Genomic DNA, 17,310 nt, shown 5'->3' with positions numbered 1-17,310 from the left:
CTTCCTTCCTTCCTTCCTTTCTTTCTTTCTTTTTCTTTCTTTCTTTCTTTTTCTTTCTTTCTTTTCTTCCTTTCTTTCTTTTCTTCCTTTCTTTCCTTTCTTCTCTTCTTTCTTTCTTTCTTTCTTTCTTTCTCTTTTGGGGTTTTTGTTTGTTTGTTTGTTTGTTTTTGAGACAGGGATTCTCTGTGTAGCCCTGGCTGTCCTGGAACTCACTCAGTAGACCAGGCTGGCCTTGAACTCAGAAATCTGCCTTCCTCTGCCTCCCAAGTGCTGGGATTAAAGGTGTGGGCCACCACACCCGGCTAGGATTTCTTGAACTGAGGTTTTTGAGAGTAGCCTGGGCAAGAGGGCAACATAGCAGGTTGCTATCTCAATACAATTATTTATATATTTTTTCATCTATGTCTACTGAGTGTTTTGCCAGCATGTACTATGTGTGCATCACGTGCATGCAGTGCCCCTCAGAGGTCAGAAGATGGTGTCGGATCCCTGGAACTAGAATGACAGGTGATTGATTATGGAGCACACGTGAGTGCTGGGAACTGAACTCTGGTCTTCTCCAGAGCAACAAGTACTTAACTGCTCACCCATTTCTCTAGTCCCCTGACGTTCAAAACTGCATTTTGTGTGTATGGAGGGGAGGGGGCATGAGTGTGCCATGGCACACTTGCAGAGGTCAGCATGTGGGAGGCAGTTCTTCCTTCTACTACTGGTGCCAGGGATTGAACTCAGGGTTGGTGGCCAGCACCTTTATCTAATAAGCTATGTTGAAGTACCTCTAAACAAAAGTGTTCAGAACACTACCAGGACCTAGCACTTGCCTACCCTCTGACAGGCTTTATGTTCAATACCCAGCGCCATTAAAAGCACAAAATGCCAACCAAATACCAAAACTTCAAGCAGGGAGAGATGAATGGGGGAGAAGGACAAATGGGAACACTGAGGTGGGGATCAAGAACAGAGGCTCTGGGAGGATGACCTGACGGGAGGAGTCAGGCTTCTGGGTTTTGCTGCAAGGATGAGTCAGAGAGGTGCTGTGGGGGCAGGGCAGAGCTTCTTGTCCATGGTGCCTCTCCCAAGGGTCACTCCTGTATTTACTTGTTTGTTTGTTTGTTTTTGAGACAGGGTCTTACTCTGTAGCCTTGGCTGGCCTGAAACTCTTTTATCTCCAGAGTGCTGGGTGGACACATACAGACACACAGACGCATATCCCTTCTCTGGGTCACTATTGCTCAATCATTTTATTACCTGGCATAAATACATTATCACCCTAGTGTTTGCATTCCTCTCATTTTTAGACTTCAGGAGCTGATAAGGGTGAGAGAGCCTCTGTTTGGATGCCAAATTCCTCAGCAGGTCAGAGGTAGATTTTAGCTGCCCTCCTGGGAGGGTAGGAATGCCAATTGAATGAGACCTCTGGGCCAATGGGGAAAAGCCAGTGAGGTCTGAGAAGTTCAAAGCTATGTTTGGATGGGCCAAGGGTTGTCTTGTCCCTTTAACCAGTCCCATGAAAGTGGGAGAGATCCTGTTAATATAGCTTTTAAAAAGTGGGGCACAGCTGGGAGTGGTGGTACACACCTTTAATCCCAGCACTCAGGATGCAGAGGCAGGCAGACTTCTGAGTTCGAGGCCAGCCTGGTCTACAGAATGAGTTCCAGGACAGCCAGGGCTATACAGAGAAACTCTGTCTTGAAAAAAACCAACACCCCCCCAAAAAAAAAGTGGGGCACAAAAGGATCAGGCAGGGAGCATGGGAGACAGGTGAAAGGTTCTTATCATTCCAGGAACTGTGCCTGTGGGAACTGAGCAAACAAGGGCTGGAGGAATTATAGTTTGGCCAAGAGTGGTCCAAGCCCCCTTAGCTTCTAATATGTTCAGGCTAAACTCATTGCAGGACTGGGAACAGACAGACTGCTCTTACCTCCCTTCCTCCATGATAGACAACTTCAGGAGTGTCTATCATGTGGGTTTCAACCTGCAGAACCACTCAATAGGAGAGTCAACTCTAGAACATTCTCTTACTTCGAGGGACTGTTGCCTGGATACAGGGGCTGTAGTAATGGCTCCTTGGGAAGCTGAGGTTGGAGAATTGCTTCCTATAAGTTCCTCCAGCTCAGAGAGACAATAAACCATTTCCCCAGATGCAGGAACTCTTTCTGATCACAGTAAAACAGCTGTCCAAGGGTCCTTCTGTCTGCTAGGAATTACCCAGCATTTGCACGGGAGGAAGTCTATTTGGGTGTGTTTCCTGCATCTTGCTCTCCGAATCCTACCTGACCCGTGTATACCTGATGAGTTGTTCTGTATGTAACACCAGGGTGAAACTTGTGAGGTTGTGATGTCTGGAAAGGGTCCTGTCCTCAAGGTGGGACTGGCGAGGACAGGTCAGGCCACAACGATGACCATGGTGGTGGGGGTGGCAGATACACCCTTTACAGGGATGGGGAGTCCTGATGCCCGCTGCTCCCTGTGACAGAAAGGGAAGGTGAGCTTGCTGGACCTGCAGAACTTGAAGGTCATCTGAAGTGGGTGAGATAAAGGTTAGAAGAGGGGGATCACGGTGGTGGTGGTGGTGTGGGGGGGAGGGTGTGGAAAGGAATGAGGCCTCTGGGCATCTGAGAAGGCTGGAGCTGACTGGCCAATAAACCTCTGGAGATGGAAAAACTTGGCCTGCTTATCTGTGGTGGACTTTGGTCACTGGGAGAAAGAGGAAAAAAAAAATCACAGCAGGATTTTCTGGATTCTCCTTTCTGCTTCCCTCTAGGGAAGTGCTCCTAGGCCCTTTCATACTTCTAATAGCTGGGGGAGGGGTTTTCATGTACTTTGGGCACCTAGAGAAGCCACTGTCACCCCCTTGCCCTGCAGATACTGCCACCCCCTTGCCCTGCAGAAACAGGTGTAGGTTTTCAGTGTTCTGGCCACTGCCTTTTATCTGGCTCTAGACAGCTCCACCTCTACCCTAAAGTGGGTCGGAAGCATCAAGGCCATTGGCCAGGATTCTGGGAAATCTTTCACATTTCCCATGGTTAGGAGAGAGTTGGCAGCCTCCATTGAAACTGCCAGAGAAATGGAGTTGGTATGCAGTTCCTGGTGACACACTAACCAGCGGACTTTGAACTGAAATCCTCCCCTCGGCCTCCCCAGTGGCTAGAATGACAGGCCCTGTGCCACCAGGGCCAGCGGAATGCGAATTCTTAAATTCTTTTTTTTTTTTTTTTTTNTAACCTCCTGCCTGCTCTTTTTTTTTTTTTTTTAAAGATTTATTTATTTATTATATGTAAGTACACTGTAGCTGTCTTCAGACACTCCAGAAGAGGGNGTCAGATCTNGTTACNGATGGTTGTGAGCCACCATGTGGTTGCTGGGATTTGAACTCTGGACCTTCGGAAGAGCAGTCGGGTGCTCTTACCCACTGAGCCATCTCACCAGCCCCGAATTCTTAAATTCTTAATAATCATTGAACGATTAGTTTTTACAGTTGGAGCGAGAGCCTTGCTGGGATTTTTAAAGTGCTTCCTCCTGTGGTCTCAGCCCTTCATTTTTCCTTCATCGGTGCGTCCTACATTCATACGGTGGTCCCTGTGCACAGTGCACATGGGTGCATCCCTATAGGACTCGGAGCCTCAGCTCTGACCCATTCTGAGTTTGCCTCTCCTCTCTTGAACACGTAGACATAGGAGGTGCCCATCTCCTGGGCGGATCAGTGTGGAACGGGACCTTGCTGTTACAGAGCTCAGCACAGTGCCAGACACTATGCTCACTAGGACTAAATGGTGTCTATTATGTGCACAAGGGAAAAGGGCTGTCCTAAATGAAGTGTTGGCAGCACTTACACCCAGTGGGTGGGATCACAGTCACAAGGAACATCCATTACTTTTCTAATTGGAGAAAAGAGAACAATAAATGTTTTTATTAGTTTAAAAAACAAAACAAAAAACCTGACTTTGGCTTTGCTAGAAGGAAACTGAAGTTAATGTCAGTGTCCCAAGGAGGATGAGGTTTCTCCTTTTATATGCAAACTTACATGCCCGATTCCCCCCCCCCCCCAATAGAGCCTTCAATAGATGAGACAGTGCTTGCTTCCAGCTGGGGGCCTACTGGCCTGGCCTGGCACCAGGCACACTATGGGGCCTAAGTCCTTGTCTCTGTTTTTGCTCCAGATTCTTGACTCAAAGACACATGGCTCAGCAGCAGAAGCGGGAAGCGGCCCAGAGGAGGCAGCAAGGCCCTCCCTAGGTCTCTCCTAGGCCATTCCTGGCAAGCCTGAATGGGTAGACCCCTACCCTGCTCAGGTTATCTGGGGACCATCAGCCTCTGCGGGACAGACTCCTGTGGCACATTCTCCTTCCGCACTCCGGAGTGGGCATACTGGGGCTGGAATAAATGCCTCTCTGTTTGGGAGACAAAGAACAGAGTGGCTCCTCTGGGTCAGCTGTCTCTCTTGGCTGCCTGAGCCTTCTCTCCCCCAGGCCTCTTCTGAGGCTCCTAGGCGCCCCAGGAAGGAGCTTTTAAAGACAGACGGTAGAGCTGTTTTGCCGGAGCTTAAGGGAATGTGTTACCTTAACAAACCCCAAGCCTGCTGCTCAAGAAAATATTTATTGGTTGGGGAAGCAGGGGTGCAGCTGGCAAGGCAGGATGGCAGGCTGGGCACAGAGAGAGGGTGCACGCCTGTGTAACAGAGCAGGTGAACGTGTGGTGTGCGTGTGCTCGATCTCAATCTCGCGTGCAAGAGCTTGTGTGAGAAAATGTATTAAGATGTGAGTCTGTGTGTGTGTGTGTACCAGATGTGTGTGGATCCTAGCTGGCGTGCGTGAAACTTCTGCACCTGGGTTTGGGGTGGAGTAGAAACCGTTTGAGGGTGAGTGTTAACTGTCTCCCAACGTTAACTCCTGGGTGGGAATAATGGGTGAGGGCGAGTGTGCAGGCACGCGGTGTGCAGTGGAGGGTGTGAGGCAGCTCGGAAGGCGCAGACAAGGTGCGCCTGGGCTCGTGCACCAGTGGGTGTGCGCACAAGGGTGTACCAGCCTGTGTTGGGTGGGTGGGTAGGATAAGAGGGGAGGCACGCGCCTGAGGTGGGCGCGTGCGCGAGAGTGCGCGTGCCCCCCTCCCGAGCCCGTTGCCATGGGAACGCGCCGCGGCCTGAGTTAATCATTTCCTGTGGAAAGTGCGGGAGGGGCGGGCACGGGGCGGGCCGAGGAGGCAGCCGCGGCGGCGTGGAGCTGCCTCGCGCGGGCGGGCCGGAGCGGGCCGAGCCCGGGGCGCTGCGGCGGCAGCGCTGGGATCCTGTCTCCGCTAGGCCGGTGAGTCGGGGTCCCGGCAGGCTGGGGGTGGGTTGGGACGTGCTCCTCCCAGCGCTCCTGCTGGGCGCCGCGCCCGCCCTGCCTGAGGACCCCCTCTTTCCCCGACCCGCGGCCCGTGGTGCGATCAGGCCCAGAGACCCGTCTGAGCGCGGGGGTCCCACTGTGTTGGTCCAGCCGGAGGATCTTGCAGAGACCTGGGCGTGAGGGTGGCACGGCCTCTGGGGGGGTAGCACCACCAAGACCGACTCCTTGGAGGGGGAATGTGCAGTGCCTACCTGGGAGCTGCGGGTCAACCAGCGAACCCCCTTCCCCTGCATGGGTCGCTTCCAGGAAGGCTACTGTTTGGGCCCTCCCTCTGTGTCCCTGGGTAGTTCTCCCCCATCCCCCGGGCAAGGCCCGAGGTGGGGTGCGAGGTGGGGTGCGGCAGCCCCTAGGTTAGGAGGGAGGGCCTCAGAAATACCCTCTCAAGCTGAGAGGGATCAAGTCATTGACAGCTGCGGCTGAGGAATCCCTCCAGGGAGGGGAGCCCAGAAGCTGGCTGTCCCCTCAGCCTTTCCACTGCAAGTAACAGCAGAACTCTGGCTGACAGTGAAAGGCCGGGTCCTAAGACATTTTAAAGAGGAAGCTGGATTTAAATTCTTAAGTAGTATTTGTCACCCTTCCAAAACACACACACACACACACACTTCAATGCATTTCTCAAGCTTGGGCCTTGGAACTACCCCTAGCTTCACCTTCCTTAGTGTCCTTCTGCCCCAGACTGGGTAAATGCCCTTCCTAGTCTGGTAGGACTTATTCCCCATGCCCTTCATAAAGGGGCAGTCTCCTTGGCCAGAGAGAGTCATTTGCTAGGAATGCAGTCCCAGAATGGTTTTGTGTATTCGAGTGGTTGGACTTCAGGGTTTGGGGATGGTGAGTTCTGCTGTCTGTATGGGTACCAGGGAGCAGAAAATTTGAAATCTGGATGCACCAGAACATGTGTGTGCCAGGGATACCCTAACCCAGTCTAGCCATGCCCCCTCCTCCAAATGCTCACCCAGGAGAACCAAGCTATCTCCAGCAGTGGTGTATAGGTGACTATGAGGTCTACACACACACACACACACACACACACACACACACACACACAGAGAGAGAGTCTTTGCCCTGTCTCTCTGGTTTAAGACAGGAGGAAGGCCGATCTACCATCCTTAGCAAAACCCAGAGAAGCACATGCCCCTCCTCCTGACAGCTTCTGCATTCACCTACCAATGGGACAGTTTACCAAGAGATAGCAGCATCTTGGGCCCTTTGCATGTGTCCGTACTTCATATGTGTATTGTCTGATGTCAGCCCTGAGAAGTGCAGTTTTCACCACTTGATACATGAAGATGATAAGGCAAAGAGCGGGTAATTAATTCTCCTAGGTGGTGGAGCCAAGGTCTGACCCAGCCCATAACTCTACTGCATGATTTCCAGGTCACTAGAGGTCCCAGGACCCCAGACCAAACACCTGTGTAAGGAGAGGGTGCACTTCTCTCTTGGCCTAGAACCCTGGGCTTGTTTGAGATTCCTTGATACTCCTGACCTCACACCCGGGTTTCCAGCTGCTAAATTCAGCTGCCTTTTCCTCTTGGGGACCTAGCACACACCCTTCCTCTTTCTCCAGGCTGCCGCTCCAACTTCCCTTCCTGATAGCACAGAAATATGCTCCCCCACCTCCTTGACTGAGCTGATCTCTCCTGGAATCCTCTGCCCATCATGGTCTCAGCTCGGTACGAGCACCCACAGAGGATGGTCCTCCCAGCTTCACCCCCCTGGCCTGCAGGGTCGGCTTCATGCCTGGTACTGCATCAGGCCGCCTGGGGAGGGCATTTGTATCTGCTCCTCTGGCTTCTCCCACTTTACACCCATCTCAAGGCATCCGAGGGATGGGGCTACGTATGTTGATCAGCATCTTTCTGACCCCTTTCCCCCACATTCCTGTCCTCTCCCAGTGAGTACCTGACACTTGACTTGTCTTCAGTCAGGGAGGAAGAGACCATGACCCACTGTCTTCAGTACTTGCCCCTAAAAGCATCGGATCAAAAGTCTTCAGTCTCTGACTCCAGATTCTTGCTATTTGTTTCCTGTCTCTAGATGTATTGTTCCTGTACCTCTGTCTACCCCTACATGTCACCTCTCCCCTGTTCTATATAGCATATTCTCTCAGCTCCATCTCCTCTTCATCCTGGCTGAACTTCCCTCTAAGAAGGAAACAGCTGCCTCCTAGGCCCTTTCCAGTCCCTTGAGCCGCTTTGAAACGGCTTTGCAACCTAGGCTGGTCTGGAACTTGCAACCTTTCTTTTTGTTTTTTTTCGAGACAGGATTTCTCTGTATAGCCATAGCTGTCCTGGAACTCAACTCTGTAGACCAGGCTGGCCTTGAACTCTGCCTGCCTCTGCCTGGGATTAAAGGTGTGTGCCACCACGCCCGGCTAGAACTTGCAACCTTTTGAGTGCTAGGGAAGGTAGGTGTGAGCCCCTGTACCTAGCTCTCCCTGCTTTTCTTAAAGGGGTCCCTAGGGCTTTCTTTTAGTTGGCTATGGCCACCTGACTGTCCTGCCCTTCCTACTTGCTCTCCAGCCACTTCTGAGGACTTCGTGTATGCGCCGACAGCTCCTGCCACTCTCAGATCTCTGGCCTTCAGGAACTGCTCCCCCCAACCCTGACACTCCAACCCCATCCCCGTCCTTACTTGATACCATTAATCTTGATAAAGAGTAACCCCCTCTTACTCAACCTTGCAGATTATACCCCACTTTTCGCAATAGTGACCTTTAGCTCCGAGTCTTGGTGGCTAGCCTGACTTTGGTTCGTGTGTGTGTGTGTGTGTGTGTGTGTGTGTGTACATATGTGCACACACGTGCATGTATATGTATATACATGTAAATGTTTGTGTGCGTGTGTGTATACATGCATTTCAGGATTATCCATTTAGTAAGCCATACTGGAACATGTGGGCATAGCATGTGGGTTGAACCCCTGATTCTCAGGAAGCCGGGGGGTGGGGCTGGACCCTGTACAACACATGTTCTTGCTGCCCGGCAGGAAATGGTCAGTGCAGTGAGAGTGGGGAACCTGAAAATAGCCCACAATCCAGGTAGCTCTGTAGGAAGTCCCTTGGGTGCCCATCTCAGTCTTCAAACCCCAGGATGCCTTTCTAGTCTGACTTTACTTCTATGCCTGGTGTCACAGCCTGAATCTGGAGCAAAAGTTTGGTCAGCTCAAATATCCTTGAGACCGCTCTGCACACAGTAGGTCCATAATAAAGATTTTTTTTTTTTCCAGTGGGGAAGATAGTGACTCCCAGGACACTTAACACTTCCCATAGCAGTGCTCCCAGGACACTTACACTTCCCATAGCAGTGCTCCCAGGACACTTAANGCTCCCAGGACACTTACACTTCCCATAGCAGTGCTCCCAGGACACTTAACACTTCCCATAGCAGTGCTCCCAGGACACTTACACTTCCCATAGCACATGGTGCCTGGGATTCCCTCTGACCTCCCTATGACCTGTCCATACTTTGAAATTTGTTATTTTTGAGACAGGGCCTCACTATGTAGCCCTGGCTGTCCTGGTACTTGCTGCATAGAACAGGCTGACCTTGAACTCATGAGGGATCTCTGCCTTGGGTGTGCTGGGATTAAAGGGTTGTGTCATCACTTCAATAAACCTTTACCTAACACTGTGACTGGACGTTTGAGGCCACTGACTTCTGCCAGGTGCCCAGCACATAGTAGGCACTCAATAAATGGTTATGAACTAGGAGCTGAATGAATGCCTGGCCGGGTGCTTGACACACCCTCAAGACTGAGTTACTTGAATGTATGAATGAACTGGCCCTGAGAATTTGCTGAATGTAAACCCAGCTTGCCCCTGGCCCCAAGCCAGCCCCTTCTGAGCCCCTCCTCAGTGAGATGCTAATACTCAGCTTTAGCTGCTGGGCCACTGGCTCGGGACACAGCCCGAAGGCTGAGACTTAAGCAAGCAGCTGAGTCTAATTAGAAAATGAGACCTCACAGAGGAATAGGATTAAACTCACCACTGGTTGGAGGCATAGTCCTGGAGCTTCCTCCATGTGGGGCTACTGCCTTGTGTGTCCTCTGTCGATCTTCACAGTGGGTGGCAGACTTGCTCCTGGCCCACTCACAGATGCTATGGCCAGTGCCAAGCACCCTCCTGTGGGTCCAGGGTCCTCAGGGGTTGCTACACTTGCGGAGGCTATCCTGGGTAGCAGGTGATTCTTGTTTGCAGACCCTTCCAGATGGTACAGCCATGTGGACTACCCACTCCTCTTAAAGCTCCCTTCCCCTTGTTCTCTCCGCAGCTTGCCCGGCACTCAGAAGAGGTTACTGAGCCCCGGGCCATGGTCCCCTCTCGCAGGACGTGGAACTTGGGAGCCACGCCTTCACTGCGAGGCCTGTGGAGAGTGGGCCGGGTCCAGGAGCCCAAGCCCGGGATGGCTCGCCCCGCCCCAGCCAGCCCAGCCGCCCGCCCTTTCCCACACACCGGCCAGGGGAGGTTGAGAACTGGTGAGTCCGCATTTTTAGAATGCCTCTTCATTTCCCTTCCTTCCTCCAGATCCCAGAGATGAGACTGAGGCTTCTCGCGGTTCCTAAACTCAGTCAGAGCTGTCAGGTAATTACAGGGTAGCCAGCAGCCCAGAGCCGGCTGGGCGTGGAGCGCAGCGCAGCGTCACCGGGTGCTCCTTCCCTGCGTCCAGCCTGGGAGGAGAAGAAGGCTGGAGCCGGTTAAACTTTAACAGTCCATAGCACCGCGGCATCAGCTACGTTCCCGCCAGCCGAACCAGGTCAGGGACTCTGAGATCTCATTTGGGGTGGTCCCTAATATCAGCTGAAGGCGGTAAACAAGGTAGGTAAAGCTGCTGACCTCCTGAGTGCCCTGCTCGGCACTGACACCCGATTCTGCCAGAGTGCCCTGGACAGGAATGAGGAGCGAGTGCAGGCTACCCAGAGTGTCGCCCAGCAGGGTTTGGGTGCCAGGTCCTGGGTTTTAGGTGTCAGCCAGCCAATGTCTGCTTTCAAAAACGATCATACCAGCAGATCTCAGGTGAGAGGGTCCTGGAGCCTGGGCCACTGCTGTACCCTAGGGAACTGTCAGCAGGCAGCTTTCTGGGTCATGTCCCAGGTGCCGAGACTGTCAAGGAGCCAGCGGCTCCTCTGTCCTGGGTAGGGGCCGGGTGTGAGTGTGAGGAGCCGTCCTGACCCTTTCCCTACCTCTGTGTGGGCAAGCAGGCAGGGTGCCCTGGTTGTGTGGGAAGGAAGGGAGGGTTATCCTGGAGAACTGCCTTCAGGTGTTTGCTGCAGTTTGCTTCTGACCTACAGGGATGTGTCCACATTCCCAGCCTGGCCCTCTGGGTCATGAGGCCGTGGGATGTAAGGCCCTTAGCATAGAGAAGAGGCCATACATAGAGATGGCCCCTCTCTCCCTTTCTAGCTGTAACACATTCACTCTGCCAGTGGGCAGCAGGGCAGTGCTTTGAAGATCTCCCAGCTTCTATAGTTGCCTGGGCTGCCACCCCCTTAGACTTTGGGAGCCTTCAGGCAAAGCAGAGTTCTCTGGGCCAGTCAGAACTGGTGGTTTAAAAGGGGGAAAGGATGGTCTCTACAAGGTTGTCCCCAGGTGTGAATGTGACTTTTCTGGATAAATATCTTTTAACCTAAGAAAACGTACTCAGCTATTTTTACGTGCGTGCGTGCATGTGTGTGTGTGTGTGTGTGTGTGTGCGCACGCGTGCGTGCACATGCAACTTATGACCACTTTATAAATTTAAGATAAAGATCAAGTGAAACCTGTGTGTGACAGGCAGGCACAGGCTTGGCACACAAGAGAGAGCCTCAATCAAAAAGGGCCCCCCAGTTCCCTCCAAATCTGCCCTGCTGGTGTTACTGTCATTGTGAAAGGGACAGGGCTGGTTAGTTTAAATACAAGCCCTGTGTAGCTCTAGGCCTGTTAGCTATTCAAGGTCTCTGGTTTTCTGGCTTTTAGATCAGAGAATGTCCTCCACCTGCCTGGGTGGTTGTGATGGTAATCACTGTCCTAATGGCTGATATCTGTGGGTCCTTTCAGGTTTTTGTCACTGTGGGGACTTCCTGTTCCTCCTGTTCTCGGAGCCTCACTCAGGGGTTATACCCTCAGGATGTTAATTAGTTTATCCCAGGGTCAAGGCTGTGCCTTTTTTAAAAACAAAAGCAAAGCCCAGCAGGGGTGGTACACACCTTTAATCCCAGCACTTGGGAGGCAGAGACAGGTGGATTTCTGAGTTCGAGGCCAGCCTGGGCTACAGAGTGAGTTCCAGGACAGCCAAGGCTATATATACAGAGAAACCCCGTCTCGAAAACTAAAAACAAAACAAAAATCAAAAACAAAAAAAGCAAAAACAAACAAACAAACCAAAACAAAACAAAAAACCCAAAAACCACAGGGCTTTGTTGCCTAGAGCTGACTGTAAACCAGGCTAGCTTTGAACTCACAAAAATCTGCCTGCCTCAGGCTTCTGAGGGCTAGGATTAAAAAAATCCAAGTGCCTGGTGAAAAAGCTTCCATTTAATTGATTCTTTAAAAAAAAAAAAATCAATGTATTTGACTTATTTTCAAATAAATCAAATGTATTATTTTAGTTTTAATTTATGTGTATATTCACCTGTGTGGTTAAATGCACGTGAGTACAGGTACCTACAGAAGTAAGAGGTGTCAGATCCCTTGGAGCTGGACTTACAGGCAATTGTGAATCACTCAGCGTGGGTGCTGGGAGCAAAACTCCAGTCCTTTGCAAGAGCAGTGTGTACTTTGCAGATGAGCCATCTCTTCAGCCTGTGGCTGTGTCATTTCTCACGAAGGCTAGTGTTGTTACCCACCCTGGCCAGGTTAGAGGAAGGGGGTGTCCTGCCCCAGAGGAAACACTTCTAGCTGTTCTGGGTACACGACTAGAACTAACAGGGACCAGGCTACCCAGTGTGGGGTTGGTCTTAATTAAGGCAAGGGAGAAATTGCCACCTAGAGGCAGCCTGGATAATAAAGCTCTGCCCCCGTGATGTACAGCTCGCTCAAGTGTCTTGGCTTCCTCTTACTGCTCTCTGCAAAGGGAGCGGATGAGTAACTGTGGACCCCCAAAGCCACTGTAGCAACTGGGGAGTCCCTGGCAGGGTCTTGGGTACCCCCCCCCCCAGAAAAGAATCTCAGGGTTGGGCCGGTGAGATGCCGGAGCAAGCAAGGACTGTGCGAGAGGGGCCAACTGGAGCAAGCGGGGTTGACCAGAGTGAGCAAAGGTTCTAAAAATTCAATGCCCAACAACCTCATGAAGGCTCACAACCATCTGTACAGCTACAGTGTACTCACATATATAAAATAAATAAACAAATAAACAAATAAACAAATATTAAATAAAATAAATAAACAACTAAAATAAATAAACAAATATTTAAAAAAAGAATCTCAGGGTCTTTTTTTGGTAAGGGAATCAGGCAGCCCCACTCTGTCCCTACCTGTATGGAGAGAGCCTATTGAGGCCACAGGAGGCATACCTGCTGGCCATACCTGGGCAGATTGGAGGGTGCAAAAGCTGAGCTCAGCCTGCTTTGGCCAGCAGCCAAATATATCATCTTATCTGTCTGTCTTTCCTGAGACAGGGCGTGGAAAAGATATCCTACCCAGTGGCGAGGAAGACTCCACTTCTTGGACTGCAGCTCGCCCGTCTCTTGCACAGTGTCGAGCCCTCAGTGTGGACTGGCCTGGCCCTAGGAGTCCCCATAGACTCTACCTGACAGTGCAGGTAAGCCCGGGCCATCAGATGCAGGGGCAAGGGTGAGTTTGGTCCTCTGAGCTCCAGCAGTTGGGTCCAACAGGGAGAAGAGCTGGGGACTTGCCAGGCACCTGCCAGGCACCGGTTCTGTTGACTAGTCCTTTGCAGCCCATAGCTGAGTGACTGCAATAGGCTGCATTACAGCTTATCCCAGGGAAGATCTCTGAGGTGACAGGAGTATCCTAGCCACACCCTGGCTGAGGTGGGAAGTGAGGCCTGTGATAAGATTTGCAGAGCTGGAGAAGATACTGGGAAAATAGGTTGGTTTGAGAGAGCTGTTTATTTCTGTGTGGACAAGGCCTTTGTGCCCTTGTTTGTTTGAGGAATCAAAAGAGGGCCAGGCTGGGTGTGGTGCATGCCTTTACTCCTAAAGGCAGCAGGGAGAGGCCAGCCTGATCTACAGAGTAAGTTCTAGGATGTCCATCCAGGGATACATAGAGACTGTCTCACAAAGAGTCCAAAGGGAGATGCTTTCCCTTCCAGTTGTCATTGACGTTCAAAAGACATGCCTACTGTATACTTGGGTAACAGGTGGATTTGATTGTAGAAATAATACAAAGAGTTAGTGATTTTTATTCAACACAGTTTTGGAATACAGGCATTAGATTTCATGTCTCAACAGAAAGATACTGTTTTATATGAATTTTTTAAAACATCTTTTTAATTAATTAATTAATTAAATGTATATGAGTACACTGTTGCTGTCCTCAGATACATCAGAAGAGGGCATCAATGTTTCGAGCCACCATGTGGTTTCTGGGAATTGAACTCAGAACCTCTGGAAGAGCAGCCAGTGAGTGCTCTTAACCACTGAACCATCTCTCCAGCCCCGTTTTGTATTAATTTTATAAACAAGGACACGGAGGATCAGAGCTCAGAGAGGTTAAGCAGCTTGCTGATGGTCACACAGTAAGCTGAGATCTGAACTACCAAACAGAAATGGAATACAGAGGTGTAAAAAAAATATTATAAAAGGTGATGGTGGTAGTGGTGCATGCCTTTAAGGGAGGAAGAGGCAGGTAGATCTCTGAGTTTGAGGCCAGTCTGGTTTACTGAGGCAGTTCCAGGACAGCCAGGGCTACCTAGAGAACTCTGTCTCAAACAAACAAATTAAACAAACAACCCCCAAACAAACAAAAAACTCCAAATGGTGCAAAGAATTTAAAGAATTGTCAGTACGGTCCCTAGAAGATGGCTGTCCCTCCTGGTCCTTCTGCAACTCCACGGTGGAAGGCTCATCTTCATCCACTTATCCTTCTTTACTACCACCAGTGGTATGATATTTATATTTACTTTTTCACGTTATTCTGTGGCCTGCTGCTTCCCCCATGGCTGTCTTTGAGATCTCTTCATACATGTTAGTCATGGAGAACTCTGTCCATTCCCCTACTCCACTGCATAATATTCTACTTAAGATTTCCCCATAAACTGTAACCAGGCTGCTTGTGCGCATGTAGCGTTAGAGCCCTTGGCTGGCTCATCCCATCACCACCGGGTAATGACGGTGATTACAGTGGTGATGGTAAAATCCTCCTTGTCTGCCCTGTGTGTCATCTCTGGTCACAGTGTACTCCTTTAATGGTCAAGTCATGATGCTGATCTTACACTGTGTATACACGTGGGTGTGGGGGCAGCGCAGTGCACCTGTGCAGGTTAGAGTACGGCTTATGAGGGTCAGTCCGCCTATTGCATAGGCTCTGGAGATGGGAACTCAGGGTGTCAGGTGCTTCATGCATCGAGCCGTCTTACTGGCCAACATTAGTTTGTTAGTTTAGGATCTCGCTATTAAGCCCAGTCTGGTCTCAAACTCAGAGATCTGACAACTCAGTCTATCAAGGGCTGGGATTAAAGGCATGTGCCACCACACCCATCTGCATTAGTTTGCCCTGTATGGATGTTTGCCTGCGTATCTGTGTATGCACCATGTGTCCCTGGTACCTGCTGCCCAAGGATGCCAGAAGAAGGAATCAGGTCCTCATAGCTACCATGTGGGTGCTGGGAAATGAACCTAGGTTCTCTACAGGTTACTGACATGGTTACTGACATGAACCCAGTTCATGAGAGTAACCTAGGTTACTCTCTAGGTTACTGACATGAACCCAGTTCCCATGTGGGTGCTGGGAACTGAACCCAGGTACCAAGGCAGCAAGCAAGTGATCCAATCCGCTGAGCCCATCTCTCCAGTGCCTGCATTACTATATTCTTTAAGGACGTATTTTTATCTGTATGGGTGTTTACATATATGTCTGCTGCCTACAGAGGCCAGGAGAGGGTATCAGATCTGCTCAGACTACAGTTATGGCCACGAGCCACCTCTGGATCCTGGGAATTGGACCTGGGTCCTCTGGCAGAGCAGCCAGCCTTCTCAGCTGCTGAGTGGTCTCTTCAGGCCCCCTGTACTAGTGTGTTAATGTGTGCGTTTGCTGAACAGCAACTTATAGTTTGGCTATTTTGTGCCAATGTGTCCTTAGACTGGTGCAGGGATGCTGAGAAGGGAAGTAGGGATGGTAGCCCAATAGAGGCTCCAGAGAGTCACCAGTGACCTCCCATGTGTGAATACAAACAGGAAGTACCAGGAACACAACTTCGGAACATGAAGTGCCAGGGTTATCGGGGGTGTTGTCAAGATTCCCCTAAGAGACAGGACTCATAATCCCTCCTAGTCTTTATATTTTTGAGACAGGGACCCCCCTCTGTAGTCTAGGCTTGTGTGGAACTTGTGGATACTCATGTTCCCACGTGCTGTGGTTTTAAGCATAAGCCACCATGCCTGGCTTTTTCTCTGAGCTTCTGATTGCCGCACCCACACATCTGCCTTTCCAGGTAGCCGCTGTGCAGAGCCAAGTGCAGGCGGTGGGCAGGATGGGTTCTGGGGGACACGAATACCTTTGAGCCAGCCTCCCTCCAGTGGGTGCAGTCCTGGGCTGCTGCTCTGGGCAGGACCCCAGGGATGATGGTATGTAAGGGACAGCCTTTGTTTCCACATGTTTCTTGGTACTCATGAGATTCTTCTGAGAGATCATTTTTGTTTCCTTTGTGAGGTCTTTGAGGAGAGTGGGTCTGGCGAGACAATGGTTAAGGAAGTCAGAGGGAAGTTAAATCTGGAGGCTGTGGTCAGGAGCTGCAGCTCTGCTGGGTGGTGGCCCTGTTCTCGAGCTTTGATTATGGGGTGCTGCTACCAAGGCCTGGGCTCAGCAGTTCTACTGATGCTCCATTCAGAAGCCGTTGCGTCCATGTCCTTTCGGCCCCTGCAGAGCTCTGCCAAGTTTATGGGTATGGATATACGCAGAAGTGTGCACCACGCCAGGGTTGTGACCTTCAGGTCACAGGCTCAGTCAGTCCAGCCTTGTTCCAGCCACTAAAGACCGAGTGGTACCTCCAGGACACTGCAGAAATTCCCAGCCCCCAGGGACGTCTGTCCTTCCTGTGCTTCAGACAGCAGCCCAGAAATAGTGTAACCTTTGCTCCTGTCTGAAGGCAAATGGAAACTTCCAACTGTTGCGGTCCCTGCCACCCCCACCCCCAACCTCCCCCAGCCTGTTGGAGATTGTGTAGCAGTTGGTTCAAGGGTGGGGACAGAATTAAGCTGAGGAGAAATTTCCTAAATACAAGAGATGGAGGGAGGAAGAGGCCGAGGGCGTGGCTCACTAGGCACCTGCTGGGCCCATTTTCACTCTTGCAATTCTTTTTTTAAAAAGGTTTATTTAGGCCCCTTCTTCATCCCCTTCTTCCTCTCCTCCTCCCCCCTCCCCCAAATAAACCTCCTCTTGTGGAGAAAAAAAGAAATTTATTTTATATATGTGAGTACACTGTCACTGCCTTCAGACACACAGCATTGGATCCTATTGCAGATGGTTACGAGCCACCTGTGGTTGCTGGGAATTGAACTCAGAACGTCTAGAAGAGCAGTCTTAGCCACTGAGCCATCTCTCCAGCCCTTGTGATTCTTTTGATCGGCCTTTTGATGCTCGAAGTTAACAAGTGTAGATCAGAGAAACTATAAAGGGATCCTAGCTATCTATGTGGCTCCCCTAGCTATCTATGTGGTTCCCCTAGCTATCTATGTGGTTCCCCTAGCTATCTATGTGGTTCCCCTAGCTATCTATGTGGTTCTCCTAGCTATCTATGTGGCTCCCCTAGCTATCTATGTGGTTCCCCTAGCTA

General features: G+C 50.8%; 1 protein-coding gene across 7 annotated transcripts in view; it reads left to right on the top strand.

Moving 5' to 3' along the window:
* Nucleotides 1–17,310, top strand: part of Kifc3 (kinesin family member C3) — a 96,756-nt gene that overhangs the window by 55,019 nt on the left and 24,427 nt on the right. For 3 of the 7 annotated variants that reach the window (XM_029480399.1, XM_029480398.1, XM_029480400.1), the window contains exons 2-3: nt 9,652–9,856; nt 12,974–13,116. In XM_029480399.1, coding sequence (XP_029336259.1) covers nt 9,652–9,856; nt 12,974–13,116 — 348 coding nt within the window. Of the gene's footprint in view, nt 1–5,157; nt 5,301–9,651; nt 9,857–9,905; nt 10,197–12,973; nt 13,117–17,310 lie in introns of those variants that run through there. The other 4 variants (XM_021169742.2, XM_029480403.1, XM_021169741.2 and 1 more) reach the window with 4 other exon arrangements.

Source organism: Mus caroli, chromosome 8 (assembly GCF_900094665.2).
Source record: "Mus caroli chromosome 8, CAROLI_EIJ_v1.1, whole genome shotgun sequence".
Lineage (NCBI taxonomy): Eukaryota > Metazoa > Chordata > Mammalia > Rodentia > Muridae > Mus > Mus caroli.
Note: the sequence above shows the minus strand (reverse complement) of the source record. Positions and strands in the feature narration are given on the sequence as shown.